At 42.3% G+C, this 15,991-nt stretch overlaps 1 protein-coding gene across 2 annotated transcripts; it reads right to left on the minus strand.

Annotated features, from left to right (window-relative positions):
- Positions 1-461: 461 nt before the first annotated feature.
- On the minus strand, positions 462-7,624 carry asb10 (ankyrin repeat and SOCS box containing 10). 2 transcript variants are annotated; one of them, XM_035788369.2, is made up of 7 exons: positions 6,996-7,624; positions 4,944-5,211; positions 3,668-3,893; positions 3,343-3,525; positions 3,108-3,203; positions 1,654-1,767; positions 462-1,560 (listed from the first exon to the last, which is right to left on the minus strand). In XM_035788369.2, the coding sequence occupies exons 1-7, from the start codon at positions 7,333-7,335 to the stop codon at positions 1,375-1,377; spliced, it is 1,413 nt and encodes a 470-aa protein (XP_035644262.1). In that variant the 5' UTR covers positions 7,336-7,624; the 3' UTR covers positions 462-1,374. The 2 variants fall into 2 exon arrangements, with proteins under 2 accessions (XP_035644262.1, XP_035644263.1); XM_035788370.2 differs by lacking the exon at positions 6,996-7,624 and adding an exon at positions 5,402-5,810.
- Between the last annotated feature and the right edge of the window lie 8,367 nt (positions 7,625-15,991).

Raw genomic sequence — 15,991 nt, forward strand, 5'->3', positions numbered from 1 at the left:
TAATGTAAAAATACTAAGCTACGTTGCATTATATTAAATTCATGTTATTTTATTATTTTTTGTTTGTTATCCATTAAATTGTTGTCGATCCCACTATTTGCTAGATTAAAAACATCGATCGCCCTTGTTGGTAATTTTGAACACAAAAGCTTACTGCTTATTCAAGAGTTCATGATTTATGTCCATCACTAACGTGTTGTATTTGACTGAAACTTTTTGTAATATGAGATAACCACAGAGTCTTTGCATAACCGTCTCTCAGATTTGTTCTCATGAACTCTTAATAAATAAATAATAAAGTAATTGAATAATTTCCAAAATTACTAGTCTAATGCCAGTGCTATAAAATAGGCTTCTAATAATTTAGCCTAATTAAAATATTCGGACAAAATATTCGGACAAATATTCTGACATAAAGGAAAGGAGTTATCAGCAATAAACATGTATAACATACATTTGTTCATTTAGGATTTATTTAATTTAAAAAGTAGTAGTAATTCTCTACCAAATACTTACTATATATCCATAAAATCATATTGACATTGATCATACATTTTGTAATATTTTTTTGTTTGTCATTTAGCAGACGCTCTTATCCAGAACGATTTACAGTTAGTGCATTCATTTTAAGATAGCTAGGTGGGACAACCTCCATTACATGACAAGGTGCTTAGCCAAACAATAGTCTTCTATTTTTCTCTGAAATCAGATTATTTTGGAAAAAAATCTCAATCTCAAAATATGTAAACGATGTCCTTGTACTCCTTCAACGTAAGATTACTTTACGTATGAACATTTCAGTGCCATTGATAGCACTATAAATAAAAAAGGTTACACGTGACGCTTCTTTAACAAATAAAATAGAACAAAAAAACAGAAGGAAGCCAGCCATCCAATAAAGTACATCTCATTTGTCGTTTGAAGACCACAGCACCCCCTTGTGGTGACTCAGATTAACAAGGTTCTGCTGTAACGCAAAACACATTTGAATTGTCAACGAAAATAGTAATAAAATGAATACAATCAATTGTAGAGACACAAATGATGTCCAAAACGTCATTTTGTCATGTTGTTGTTGTAGATAATGGTATCCATTTACTGAACACTACTCACACTGCAATCTCGAGGATAATGGATCCAGGAGCGGTAGTACTTACTGTAGTACCACCATCTGTAGGTCTATGATGATGATCCTCCTTCTGTGTCACTCTGCAAAAACTAATATTGTCACAGACAGACTGAATTCCTAATGTTTGTCCTGAGTGTACATACAATACAGAGTTCTATATTGCTGGGCATTCTAACCATATCATACCATGTATCACCATATATTTAGTGTTTAGGGCTTATATACATCCTGGCTCTATCTCTGACTCAGTGGACATAGTCTCTGAACTCCAGCAGCAGGAAATTTTTGATGAAGGTGGGCAGGTCTAGCTGTGGTACCACCTTGTGCACACGCCCATCTAGGTAGTCCCTGAACTTCCATCGAGCCAGGTGCTGTAGGGAGCGAGGGGTATGCTGCAGGGAGAAGACGGATTCATAGAACCTCTTGTGTTCCTGGAAGGAGAGATACACAAAACACTCAGACAGCTAGAGTCATATTATATCAGCATAGAATACCGTAGAATCACTATGATTCTAGAAATGTACCTTAAACATCTCAGGTGAAACAGCCTCCACCCAGTCATCTGTGACCTTGAGGCGGTCGTACGCATTCAGAAGAACCTCAATGGTGCGTGGGGAGACACAGCAATACTTTAGCACCTGAAAATACATCAATGTGTCATGAATACCACGTTGCTTAAAACTAGAAACCAGATGGGCTCCGTTTGCACAAGCAGTTCAATTCTGATATATATTTTTTCACTAATTGGCCATTATACCAATCAGATAAGCTTTGAAAAAGATCTGATGTAAAAACATCTGATCTGATTGGTAAGAGGACCAATTAGTGGACAAAAGATCAGAATTGGGCTGCCTTTGTAAACACAGCCATGGTTATGGATACCTGGTCATGTTAAGGAAATAAACAATAGCTTATCATTTTTCTAGCCTATTTTCTAGCCTAAAACCTTACCCTTCCAGGTGCAAATTAAATATTCCCAATTGTATAATTGCAAAGGGAACAATTGCCTGCATACATTTTTTATATATTTTTAACCAATTCTCATTTTTGTGATCTCCTAAGAAACAAAAATGAAAATGTTGGATTTAGGAGGTTGTGACTTATGACTCATCAATAGAATATAAGAAATAAACTAAAGTAATTAAACACTTGGTGAGATGAACAGATTGGTCTACCCTCTGGGGGTTTACTGGAAATTATGCAATTAGTGCTAATTAATCTCCTATTAACATTCCCTAATTAGGAGTCAGGCATTTTGTTCCAGAGCACGTGGTGGGTTCAGTGAATAGTAGCAGACCTGGGTTCAAATACTCTTTGTAATCTTTCAAATACTTTCAAGCGGTTGCTTTAGCCTGCCTTGAGTGCCAGGTGGGAAAGGTTTGCACGGGACTTTTGAATTGGTTCCATCGTTTCAACAGGCAAGCACAATCAAGTGTTTCAAATTATATAGAATATTATTTGAACCCAGGTCTGGTTCATTGAATAGAGGTAGTGTCTCACAGTGAGAACATTATTTTACGTTGAGGAGAGAAAAAAATAATTCAGTGAACTGTTTTAGTGTTCATACTTCATCTGTTCCTTCTCAACTGTACATCCTGTTACAGTTATATCATTGGCTGTTTACATCAACAACAATTGAATGCTGATGATTTCATTTAATTACACTTTTATGGAACATGAACCAATCTGTTTAACTGCAGGTGATTTCTGCATAAATGTACAGTATACACAATCATGAACACTTGAATGACTGATTGAATGCACAGCAAGATTACACAATACAAAACATGTTCAAGATGTATTGCCAGGTTCTTCACATCTTTTTTTTTTTTACTCCTACTCCTAACATAAAACACTATTCCTTCCCTAGTGTCTGTGCCCTTCACTAAATAATATTAATATAATTAATAAGAAAAGATTACAATACCCTAAGAAGTTGCTTTTTCCGATTATAGTTGTGGCCGCTTCTGGCTCTTACCTCCGGCAGTGCTCCAGGCCACACCCTGATGGAGCCGTGGTTGAGCAGAGAGCGTACTACCCTCTCTGGCTTGTGATCCGCCTTGTAGGCCACCACCTTCAGAGGACCACAATGGAAATGAAGTTGGAAACCAGTTTTCCTGATTGATCCTCAATCATGTTCAATGCATTGTATCTACATGTGTGGCTGAATTGTGTTTTTATATGTCCAATAAATCAAATTTGAAAAAACACACCTTGAGGACGTTTTGCATGGGGGCGTTTCCACTGTAACACATGGTATTGACACAGGCTCCGTGGGCTAGAAGATGATCCACCACGCCCGGGTTGATGTTCTTACAGGCCATGTGGAGCGGGGACTGTTTGTCCTGGTCCTCTGTGTTGACGTCAGCTCCCGCCGTCAGCAGCAGCTCACATACCTGGAGGACAGGACACACAGAAGGGCTATACACACCCCAGAGACGAACCAAGGCGAGCCAAACCAAGCTGTACTGAATGTTACTAACCCCAAACGACCACATTAAACAAATAACACAACAATTAATGAAGTAACTCGCACACCTTGGTGTAGCGTTCCAGATCACCCTTCTCCTGTGGCTGTGAGCAAGCAGCGTTGAGTGGCGTGAGACCATCGTCATTCCGCATCTCCAGGGCGGCGCCGTAGTGCAGGTACAGCTCAGTGTGACCCGGGAGCCCGTTCTGTGCCGCCACATGTAGCGGCGTGTTATCCTCGCCGAGGCTCCGCCCATTGATTGCAGCGCCAAACTGGAGCAGGTGTTTGGCGCACCTGTACATCCAGTTACAGAGAAGGGCCAATGGGAAATAGAATTGAAAATAAATGTAATAATATTCATTTTGACCCCTATCACCCTAACCCTAGCGTCATGTCCACATCCCGGTTCAACCTTTACCCTGGCCATCACCCTAACCCGAGCTTCATGTCCACATCCCGGTTCAACCTTTACCCTGGCCATCACCCTAACCCGAGCTTCATGTCCACATCCCGGTTCAACCTTTACCCTGGCCATCACCCTAACCCGAGCTTCATGTCCACATCCCGGTTCAACCTTTACCCTGGCCATTACCAGCAGCATACCACCCTGCATACCACTGCTGGCTTGCTTCTGAAGCTAAGCAGGGTTGGTCCTGGTCAGTCCCTGGATGGGAGACCAGATGCTGCTGGAAGTGGTGTTGGAGGGCCAGTAGGAGGCACTCTTTCCTCTGGTCTAAAAATGATAGGGTACATTGCCCTGTGTAGGGTGCCATATTTCAAATGGGATGTTAAATGGGTGTCCTGACTCTCTGAGGTCATTAAAGATCCCATGGCACTTATTGTAAGAGTAGGGGTGTTAACCCTGGTGTCCTGGCTAAATTCCCAATCTGACCCTCAAACCATCACGGTCACCTAATAATCTCCAGTTTACAATTGGCTCATTCATCCCCCTCCTCTCCCCTGTAACTATTCCCCAGGTCGTTGCTGCAAATGAGAATGTGTTCTCAGTCAACTTACCTGGTCAAATAAAATAAATTACCCTAGCTTCATGTCCACATCCCGGTTCAACCTTCACTTTGGCCCTAACCCGAGCTCATGTCTATATCCCGGTTCAACCTTTACCCTGACCATCACCCTAACCCGAGCTTCATGTCCACATCCTGGTTCAAGCCACAACCCTAAACCTATTTTCATGTCCATATGCCGGATTCAACCCTAACCATAGCCTGAACCACAACCCTAACCCTAGCTTCATGTTCACATCCCGGTTAAACCCTAACCCTTAACCACAATCCTAACCCAGCCATGTCTTAGAGCAATACAATTGGTTGGTACAGTACTTACACTAGGGACTCAGGACTGGTGCACACGTGCAAGGGCATGAGCCCATCTTCACTGACAGCGTTGGAGTTGGCACCATGGGACAGCAGCAATTTTACACACTGGGGCTGGCCATTCTGGCAGGCCTCATGGAGGGCAGTGCTGCCCCCAGGGGCTAGGTCTACGCTGGCCCCGCGCTGCAGCAGGTGCCTCAGGCAGTCAACAAACCCCCGGCCGGCTGTAATGTGGAGTGGGGTTGTCAGCTGCTGCTCATAGGTCAGAGACCACAGTCCTGGAGAAGAAGAACAGGGTCGTGTCCTTAAGGCATGCAACTAGAAACATTTTAAAACGTCTTGCAAGGGAAAAGGAAAACAAGCATTTGTTATTGGACAAGTCCAGATAGTCCCTCGCTGTTTTGTTCTTTTTTGGTGGCTAATGAACCCCCTGTGAACAGGTTATTTCAAACAAAGGCATTGACGTACTCAGGGTTCTATAGTGGTGCCTGAAGTTCTTCCACTCCTCAATGTTGCTGGTGTCATAGATGGCATCGATGAGGTCTTCACACTCAGGTTCGTCCATGATGCTAATAAGGGTCAGGTCATCCCCCACCAAAAGACAGTTCCAGAATTGAAGAACATAACCTGTGGCCTGTGCCGTAGCGATCACATCATTGCGGTAGCGCTTTGGAGGCATTTATGCAGTGCAGGTTGAGTCTGCGCTCAAGTGGTAATAAGAGTAACAACTGACTGGTCCGATTGTTTTTTTTCTGCTTCTTTGTAGCAGTAATGGTGGTTTCTTTCTCCTGAGGTAAATGTTATGCTGTTCTGAAGCTTGTTTGTCCACAGGGGGCTATTTCGGGGAGGCCCGACGGCAATGGTGTTATGTGATATTTTGGATGGCCCATAAAACCCTGCAGCCACTGCCCGGGTGGCACAGCAGCCAAATTACTTCTTGTGTCACATGTAACAAGCTCACTCATGCTCAATCATTTTCATGCTACCAAACCCCTTAGACTGGACAATGGAACTGCTTACAGACAAGAACACACAGTTGCTATGTTTGTGACTGACCACCTAGCCACAAGAGAATAACATTGGACAGGTGTGTGGATGGAAAATCAAGCACATGACTAATAAGTTGGCTTCCTGCTGGAATGTTTCTGAAGGATGTGGTGGACTGTATCTATAAATAATGTATATAAATAATATTTTGATACTGCCATGGTTGTTAATGATCGCAGGATTACAAGCATTTAAAACAGGGCAAGGGATTTATCCTAAGGTATGATGGTTGGCTTATGGGCTTTTGAAAGTGTCTATCAGGAAAATAAATACAATTTGGCATTGGTACAATGTTCAGACTCCAATGTAATTATCTAATTAAGCTTATTAAACAGATTCACTTCATTCTGAAATTGGTCCTTTTTTTTTTTTTTTACACACAAAGGGGTTTTGTATTAATTTCAATAAAGACAAGGAAAACCTCTCATCAACAATCACTGTCTCAAGTCTAGAGCTTGGAGACAAGCAAGTCATTATCATCATGATGCCAGTTCCATTACCACTGATTATATACATTCACCTCTGCAATTACCTCAGACATATGTCATAATAGTGACATATTAATTATCTCTCACCGTATGTGACATATAACTACAATCGTTAAATGTAATTATTATTATTATTTTTTTACATATTCTAATACAGTGGTTTCTAAACTGTGGGTTGAGGGTGCCAATTCAGCCGTGCAGACTACCGCGCAGACTACCACGCAGACTCCCGACCGCGCCCGTTGCCACGTCACCTGTCACGCCCACCCCTTATAAGCCCCTTTTTGATCCAGAAAAATGTGTCACAAATCATTTCAGAATTATACCGTCCATTTCCTAAAACTGGCCACAAGAAGCCATACTCAAATCTAATGTTTTGAGGAAGACGGTATTATCCTTTAGTCTGCGAATGTTTTTTCACCGCTTCTCCTTGTGGTGGGTCTCGACTCAAAAGACACCTCAATTGGTGGGTCACAAAGCAAAACATTTTGGGAAACCCTTGTTAGGGTTAGGACCATGTTGCTTACCTTCCCCCCTGGCCACCCAGCGCATGTCCCCTCCCTGGGGTTCGATGATGAGGTTCGACGTGACACCCCTGGGGAAGAATCGCTGCACAGCGTCCGCATCCCCAGTATAGATTGCGTTCTGGATGACCAGGTCATGGCACACAGCTGGGGGTCTAACATAGGTGCAGGTCCTCGTAGGTGCAGGGCCTACCCTGTCCCTGGCCTCTTTCTTCAGCATGTAGCCGTTGAGCTGGTGGCTGGCTAACTGCTTCTTGTACTTGTCTCTCTCCAGCATGTCCTTGTCCAGCTGGAGGGAGCGCAGGGCCATGGGGGTGAAGACGAAACTGCCTCCTCCCGACATGTTGGACGATTGGCTGACTGGCTGCCTTCTCGCTCAGGATAATAGAACCAGAGTGTGTGAGGGTAGTCAAAGATCTGGTTGAAATGGTTCTTTCTATGTGTCTCTCTCGCCCTGTCTCTGTCCCCCTTTCTATGTGTCTCTCTCGCCCTGTCTCTGTCCCCCTTTCTATGTTTCTGTCTCTTTTTCTGATGGACTCTTTCAGTATTTCTATGTCTCTCTCTTTGTCTCTGTGTGTCTGTCTCGTGTCTACTCTCTGCCTCCCAGCCATTCAGTGGCGTTGTTTGGATATCTAATATGAGAGCCTCCCAGCAGCATGAGCAGAAGGGCTATTTTTACCATCACTCACATGGCAACTTTGCCTCCCCTTGTAATCTATAGCCAAAGTGTCAAGCCTGTTGCCCCTGTATTTCGATGTGTCATAAGACTGTCTCCATACAAACCAGAAATTGCCTCAGTGTGTTATTGGAAACATCCATGATTTCAGCCACAATATCACATATGATTTTAGAGAAAGTCATAGGGTGAGTGTAACTCGCATGAAGGTCAAGTACCTTCCTTCTCACTGGGTCTGGTGAAATCAACCCGGTAGAAACAAGCAGGGTCATCTGGTTCATTGTAGAGTAAACTATCCATTGCACTGACAAACAGATCATTTGAATCATTTGCTATATATTCTAATGACAAAAGTCATATGTATTTGCAACTGACATGCAACAGACATACAGTACCAGTCAAAAGTTTGGACACAGTAAGGTGTGAGGTGCAGAGTAGGTGAACGGATGATCTCTGCATGTGTGGTTCCCACCGCGAAGCATGGAGAAGGAGGTGTGATGGTTTCATGGTGCTTTGCTGGTGACACTGTTAGGGATTTATTTAGAATTTAAGGCACACTTAACCAGCATGGCTACCACAGCATTCGGCAATGATACTAAATGACAGACAGGACAATGAGTATTTTCTAATGGTGTTAAGTCAGGTTTCCCTGATATTATGAAAGGAGTTCCACAAGGGTCGATTTTGGGTCCTGTACCTTTTACTGTCTATCTAAACAATATTGGTCTCTCTGAAACCAATTGCAACCTTCACTTGTATGTGGACGATACTGTTGTGTATTCTGTTGCCCCTTCGGTTGTCCAGGCTCTATCTGATCTACATTCTGTCTTCATTGTTTAACAGAAAACCTTTATTGACCTTAAACTAGTATTGAATGTCAGTAAAACTAAGTATACACTGAGTGTACAAAATAGTAAAAACACTAATGCTGAGTCCCCCCTCCCCATTCTTGATACACAGAGGAAACCGTTGAGCATTGAAAACTTGACACAAACCGGTGCACCTGGCACCTACTACCATACCCTGTCCAAAGGCACTTAAATCTTTTGTCCTACCCATTCCCCCTCTGAATGGCAAACAATGTCTCAATTGTCTCAAGGCTTAAAAATCCGACTTTTACTCTCTCCTCTCTCTCATCTACACTGATTTAACAAGTGACATCAATAAGGGATACAAATCCAATCACATTTTATTGGTCGCATACACAAGTTTAGCAGATGATATTATGGGTGTAGCAAAATTATTGTATTCCTAGCTCCAACAGTGCAGTAATATCTAACAATAAGCACAAATATAAAAAATATATAGAGAAATATTAGGATGAGGAATGTCGGAATCCGTAGTTTAAATAAATAAATATATATACAGTGTCTTCAGAAAGTATTCAGACCACTTGACTTTTTCCACATTTTGTTACGTTATAGCCTTAATCTAAAATGGATTAAATTTAAACATTTCCTTTGCAATCTACACACAATACCCCATAACGACATAATAAAACAGTTTTTTATAATTCTTTTGAAAAAAATACATTAAAAAACAGAAATACGGGCCTCCGGGGTGGCAGGGAGGTCCGTGGGGCGACGCACAATTGGCCCAGCGTCATCCATTCCTCAGTAAAAGGCACATGACAGCCCGCTAGGCAACCTAAAGACCCTCGGACCATGAGAAACAAGGTTCTCTGGTCTGATGAAACCAAGATGAACCTCTTTAGCCTGAATGCCAAGAGTCACGTCTGGAAGAAACCTGGCACCATCCCTTCAGTGAAGCATGGTGGTGGGGATGTTTTTCAGCGACAAGGACTGGGAGACGATTCAGGATTGAGGCAAAGATGAACGGAGCAAAGTACAAAGAGATGCTAGATGAAAACCTGCTCCAGAGTGCACAGAACCTCAGACTGGGGAGAAGCTTCACCTTACAACAGGACAATGACCCTAAAGCACATAGCCAAGACAATGCAGTGGTGGCTTCGGGACAAGTCTCTGAATGTCCTTGAGTGGCCCAGCCCAGACTTGAACCCAATCGAATATCTCTGGAGAGACCTTAAAATAGCTGTGCAGTGATGCTCCCCATCCAATCTGACAGAGCTTGAGAGGATCTGCAGAGAAGAATGGGAGAAATTCCCCAAATACAGGTCTGCCAAGCTTGTAGCGTTATACTCAAGACGACTTGAGGCTGTAATCGCTGCCAAAGGTGCTTCAACAAAGTACTGAGTAAACGGTCTGAATACTGTTTTAGGTTTGTTATTATGGGGCATTGTGTGTAGATTGATGAGACATTTAAAAAATATATATTTTAGAATAAGGCTGTAACCTAACAAATTGTGGAAAAAGTCAAGGTGTCTGAATTCGTTTTGAAGTCATACCCAGACTCCTGAGTGGCACAGCGGTCTAAGGCACTGCATCTCCGTGCTGGAGGCGTGACTACAGACCCTGGTTCAATTCCAGGCCGTATCACAACTGGCCGTGACTGGGAGTCTCATAGTGTGGTGCACAATTGGCCCAGCATCATCCGGGTTAGGATTTGGCTGCCGTAGGATCTCCTTGTAAATAAGAATTGGAGTCCTGGGAGTGCCATCCGGTGAAGATCATCAAAGGTTAGTGATTCATTCTAACACTATTTCTGTCTTTTGAGACACCTCTCCTTTGCAAAATGGCTGTATGTTTTTCTGTGGCTAGGTGCTGACCTAACATAATCGCAAGGTGTGCTTTCGCTGTAAAGCCTTTTTGAAATCAGACACTGTGGCTGGATTAACGAGAAGTTTATCTTTAAAATGGTGTATAATACTTGTATGTTTGAGGAATTGTAATTATGACATTTCTGTTGTTTTGAATTTGGCGCCCTGCAATTTCACCAGCTGTTGGACAGGTGGGACGCTATAGCATCCCACATATCCCAGAGAAGTTAAATGTCAGGAAATGTGAAAAACTGAGTTTAAATGTACTTGGCTAAGGTGTATGTAAATTTCCGACTTCAACTGTATATACATTACCAGTCAAAAGATTGGACAGGCCTACTCATTCTGTCACACCCTGATCTGTTTCACCTGTCTTTGTGATTGTCTCCACCCCCCTCCAGGTGTCGCCCATCTTCCCCATTATCCCCAGTGTATTTACACCTGTATTCTCTGTTTGTCTGTTGCCAGTTCATTTTGTTTCGTCAAGCCTACAAACATTTTTCTCTTGCTCCAGTCTTTCTCTAGTTCCTGTTTTCCCAGTTTTGACCATTCTGCCTGCCCTGATGCTGAGCTTGCCTGCCGTTCTGCACCTTGTCACACCTCCCTGGATTTACTGACCTCAGCCTGCCCTGATCCTGACCCTGCCTGCCGTTCTGTACCTTTCGGACTTTGATCTGGATTACTCACCTCTGCCTGCTCTTGACCTGTGGTTTGCATGCCCCCCTGATTTTGTTATAAACATTTGTTACTTCGAAACCGTCTGCATCTGGGTCGTTCAAGGGTTTTTCTTTTTTAAATATTTTCTTGGATAGGATGGCCGTGACTGGAATACGGATATATGAAATGGGTAAAGCAATATGTAAACATTATTAAAGTGACCAGTTATTCCATGTCTATGTACATAGGGCAGCAGCCTCTAAGGTACAGGGTTGAGTAACCGGGTGGTAGCCAGCTAGTGACAGTGACTAAGTTCAGGGAGGGTACTGGGTGGAGCTCGGGTAGTGATGGCTATTTAACAGTCTGATGGACTTGAAATAGAAGCTGTTTTTCAGTCTTTCGGTCCAAGCTTTGATGCGCTTGTACTGATCTCACCCTCTGGATGATAGAGGGGTGAACAGGCCATGGCTCGGGTGGCTGAGGTCCTTGATGATCTTCTTGGCCTTCCCGTGACACTGGGTGCTGTAGATGTCCTGGAGGGCAGGCAGTGTATTCCTGGTGATGCGTTGGGCTGACCGTACCACCCTTTGGAGAGCCCTGCGGTTGCGGATCATAGCTTTCACCTGGTCAGTCTATGTCATGGAAAGAGCATAATGTTTTGTACACTCAGTGTATGTTGTTTTCTAGAGTGTATAAAAATGACTTCAGCATATGTACTTTAGATGTTGCCCACATTGATCGTGTCCCTTCTTACAAATATCTGTGCATCGGGATAGAAGACCATGTCTTGTAAAACTATACTGTTAGCTATACTGAAGAAGCACAAAAAGGGGCTTTTTTCAAAAAGGGGAAATTCCTGCTTCCTGCCTCTCGCTTAATGCTAGAAAGTCGATCATTCAATCGATGGTACCTACCGGTCCTACACTACGGCGCCACTTCTTTAAAGCCATTAGATGCAGTTTACGATAGTGCACTTCGTTTTATTATGGGCTACAGGTTCAGTACACATCACTGCATTCTTTACCAGGCTGGCCCTCTTTGATGTCACGTAGGTTGATTCATTGCTCTTTTTTCATTTATAACACTCTCTTATAAAAACTCCCGCTGTGCCTGACATAAATAATCACTTTTAGACGTACGAGTTACCATACCCGGTATGGCTAACTCTGGAAATCCCTTCAGTCTCCTCAGAGTTAGGTAAATCAGCTTTTAGTTTCTTTGCACCCAATGTATGGAGCAATCTTGCAACAGAGTTCCCTTACAATGTGCAGGTGCCTCTCTGGCAGTTAAACATTTTGATTGGGGACCTCTTTGCTGAGGAATGTGATTGTTTATCTTGAGTGTGTAATTGTTTATATATTTTTTATATATTGTATTTTGTAAATTGTGTGTATGCAGGACTGCCTTGCAAAAGAGACCTTGGGACTCTTTGTCAAAATAAAGGTACAATAAAATATACAAATTGAAACATATCCATCCTCCCTAAAGTAAAATGACAAGATAAAAGCACTAACTGGCATAGTTAGTGTAAGGTTTGTTAAAATGAGTCTTTAAGCCCAGTATATTTTTGCTTGGGCCTTAATGGCCATGAACACCCTGTAGCCACATGGCTTCTACATTAAAGAACATTAGGCTGAACGAGTGCCCTGGACACCGCTGGTTCACTCAACCCCACGGGTAGTACTGTTTTGATGGTGGAGGGGCGGCACACAATTAAGTCCCTCAAAATCTCAGTACTACTCAATGGAACAGCTAATCAAATGGCTACCCATACTATTTACATTGACACCACCCATTTTTACGCTACTGTTACTCTCTGTTTATTATCCATGCATAGTCACTTTACCTCTACCTACATGTACATATTACCTCAAATACTTCGACTAACCTGTGCCCCCACACATTGACTCTGTACCGGTACCCCCTTTAAATAGCCTCGCTACTGTTATTTTTAAAATATTTTTTCATTATTTTAATTTTATTTTTTACTTTAGTTTATTTTAGTAAATACTTTCTTACCACTTATTTTCTTAAAACTGCATTGTTGGTTAAGGGCTTGTAAGTAAGCATTTCACTGTAAGGTCTACCTACACCTGTTGTATTCGGCGCATGTGACAAATAAAGTTTGATTTGATTTTTGATTTGATCTGAAACACATTTCTTTTGAAGGATAAGACCTACATTTTCCTAGGCTTGAACACACTGTGCCCATCATATCCACATGTAGGGCTACTTACTGTGCCTTGAGGTTTTTGATACTAAAGATGTGTTTATATGAGTGGTGCCTTTTATAGGAGTGAAAATCTCAAGATCCTATACAACTACCACAGTAAATTTGAAATGATCATTGAAATGTTCTGGCAGCATTAACCCACAGCCTGGGGTGTTTATGATACACTCTCTTTAGTTTGTTTGTTAATCTGTTTATCATATGTCTGTACAAAGCCTAGAGTAGATTATTGTGCTGTCTACAATAGCTTCCTGCTTGCGTGTTCTTAGAGAGAGAAAGACGTTTCTGCTCATCTGAATTGCGCTAGTACCCGTGCAAGAACTTCCGATCATATATTTGGAGTGCCTTCTTCTCTTTTCCATCAGAAAACATCGACTCACATTCGCCTCTTATCTACATCTTAAAAACTATTCTGATATTCTGGACTTTGCAAACACACATTACTAGAGAGAGACTGGGAATATTGTTTTCTGCTACTGGAGTGGAGTACATCCTTTTAAATGATACCCATAATGAGTTTATAATATGCATCTGGGCTACCTCCTCTCTACTTTGATGTCTTCCAAATGGCCCGGGTGTCATCAGCAAAACATGTAGGCACTTTCCCGCCTCATTGACTCCCAAATGTATTTTAAATATCATTCCTGGTAACGCAATTATTTAAAACGCTGAACTAAACACTTACTAATGGGGAAAAAGACAGTGACTTCGATAAATTCATTTCTCAAATGGTGTGCTTTCTTTTATTTTTTTCTCCCTTTTCTTTTACTGAAGCGGGGACGACAAAAACACATATCTGTGGACATTCTAAATCTTTTTACTTCCTCATTCTCCATTTACCAGCAGCTGTCTGTCTGTATGGGGTTTCTGCATTGTGGTCAACCTCCTCAAACGACAGTTAGCCACTGGACATTGAAAACAGCTAATGAGCTAATGAGCCTGTAGCTCTTCATTTATTCTTCATTAATGCAATTAAGGAATTAGTTCCCTCTGATTACCAGGATCTTAATGCAGTTTTGAGTACTACTAACTATGGAATCATGCATTTATAAAGTGGATGGAATGAAATTAGCTATAGCCCTCCCTTCAGGCAGTAAGCTACATTCATAATGGCAAGTACGCAGTACTTCAGAATCAGAATCCATCATTATGTTTAGGGGCCAGTGGATTGCAGAAGTTTGTGGGCAGGGACTACCTTCATTGTGAAACTGTAGCCTGTGATGGTGCAGTCAGATCACTCATCTAAAGACCTATTTTAGTCATAAGGGGTCACCATGGAAACAGGGCGGGAGACGAGGGGCTAATGGGGCCCCCTTAACAAGCTGACACTTCCCCTGTGCACTTTTACTTCCTCATAGAATTCCTAATGTGTCATTTGAGCCTTGGCCTATAAGGCATTTGGAGCGCTATATGACACACTCAGTATGCCTCTGTGTAAGCTCTTCTTTGAGAGGCCATTATGGGCCACAAATGCCTGGCGAAGGCAGCAAAGGCAGGCCTATGACTCATACCCACATTTGATGCCAATCAAGGTCCTCAAAGAAGTGCTTAGCCTACACCAAGACATGTCGGATGCCGGTCCAACCAACCTCAGTCTCCATCGCATCACTTTGTTGCTAGAAATAGTAGGGAAAACAAAAATGCATTTATAGACCCTTTGAACTGTTGGTTGATGGAAGCTCTGTACAATTCTGTGAAGGTATGGTTACTTTCTCCCCCCTATAAACCCCTAAGCCCTAAACTCATGGCCTAGCCTAGGCCCTATAATGTATTGTGTCTGTCGTTACGGATTCCAATTGTTTTCCCTATAATGCACTGATCGCCATGCAAATGTCCCCTTGCTTCATTATGACAATTGAGAGGTTCATATTTCAACCTAATAGTTCTTCTATAACTTTAACCATCTATCTCAACCTCATTTCATTGCGAGTCCTGTTAATACGCTCTTCCCCGCCAAGTGGAACATTTTCTAATGATGCAGCTCTCTCTCGTACCCAAAACAAGGCAGGCGAGCCCGGTGCTTCTGCATCAGTCACTAATGTATCCATCCATAATGTGTTTATAACACTCTCCCTAAAGGAGACAGCAATGACTACAAAAGAGCGAGGAGAGTGAGGAGGCAAAGAGCCGGGCTGGAGTGGGGATCTTATGGGGTTGGTGGTGGGGAGCATGATATACACAGGCAGTCGCACAAATGATGGTCATGATGATAATAATTTACAAAAACACTACTGCCAAGCTATTAATGATGGCATCAGATCACACCCGTGGTAATATGTCCATAGATGTGATGTCATTAGCAACATATCAAGAAGACACATCGGAAATGGATGCCATGAGTGTGATAGGGGGAAGAGAGAGACTGTCTGGTATACAAGCACATTAACTCTGAATGCTGATTGACTTTCTGGGCTGTTGATAAGGGTAATAGCTACAAGTCTGGGGGTAATAGGTATATGTATGGGGTGATGTAAACATTATCCTAATTGTAAAGACCTCCATCATTTCATTTTCTCCTCATTAGACTTCATTAGTGTTATTACGTAGTAATCAAAGACTATTCAGTGAATTCTTATGATTATAGGCTAGACGTGTATTATTCAATTAGAAAATGTAAGCAAGAGGCTGTATCACTTGCATTCTCTTGGGCTGCTGACATTCAACGCGGAAGACAAGCCAAACAAAATATATTTAGGTGGTTTATAACATGACATACTTAACCTATTGATGCATTCTTTTCCTCCCAGGTTCTCAGGTTG

The sequence above is a fragment of the Oncorhynchus keta genome, chromosome 15, assembly GCF_023373465.1.
Source record: "Oncorhynchus keta strain PuntledgeMale-10-30-2019 chromosome 15, Oket_V2, whole genome shotgun sequence".
Lineage (NCBI taxonomy): Eukaryota > Metazoa > Chordata > Actinopteri > Salmoniformes > Salmonidae > Oncorhynchus > Oncorhynchus keta.

What these genes read in the sequence shown, in the direction of transcription:
- asb10 (XM_035788369.2), bottom strand. Translation starts at nt 7,335, where the DNA reads ATGTCGGGAGGAGGCAGTTTCGTCTTCACCCCCATGGCCCTGCGCTCC. An exon ending in ATCTGGAACGCTACACCAAG is followed by an intron (nt 3,526 to 3,667) that starts GTGTGCGAGTTA and finishes CCTGTCCTCCAG; the next exon opens with GTATGTGAGCTGCTGCTGAC. An exon ending in TTTCACCTGAGATGTTTAAG is followed by an intron (nt 1,561 to 1,653) that starts GTACATTTCTAG and finishes CTCTCCTTCCAG; the next exon opens with GAACACAAGAGGTTCTATGA.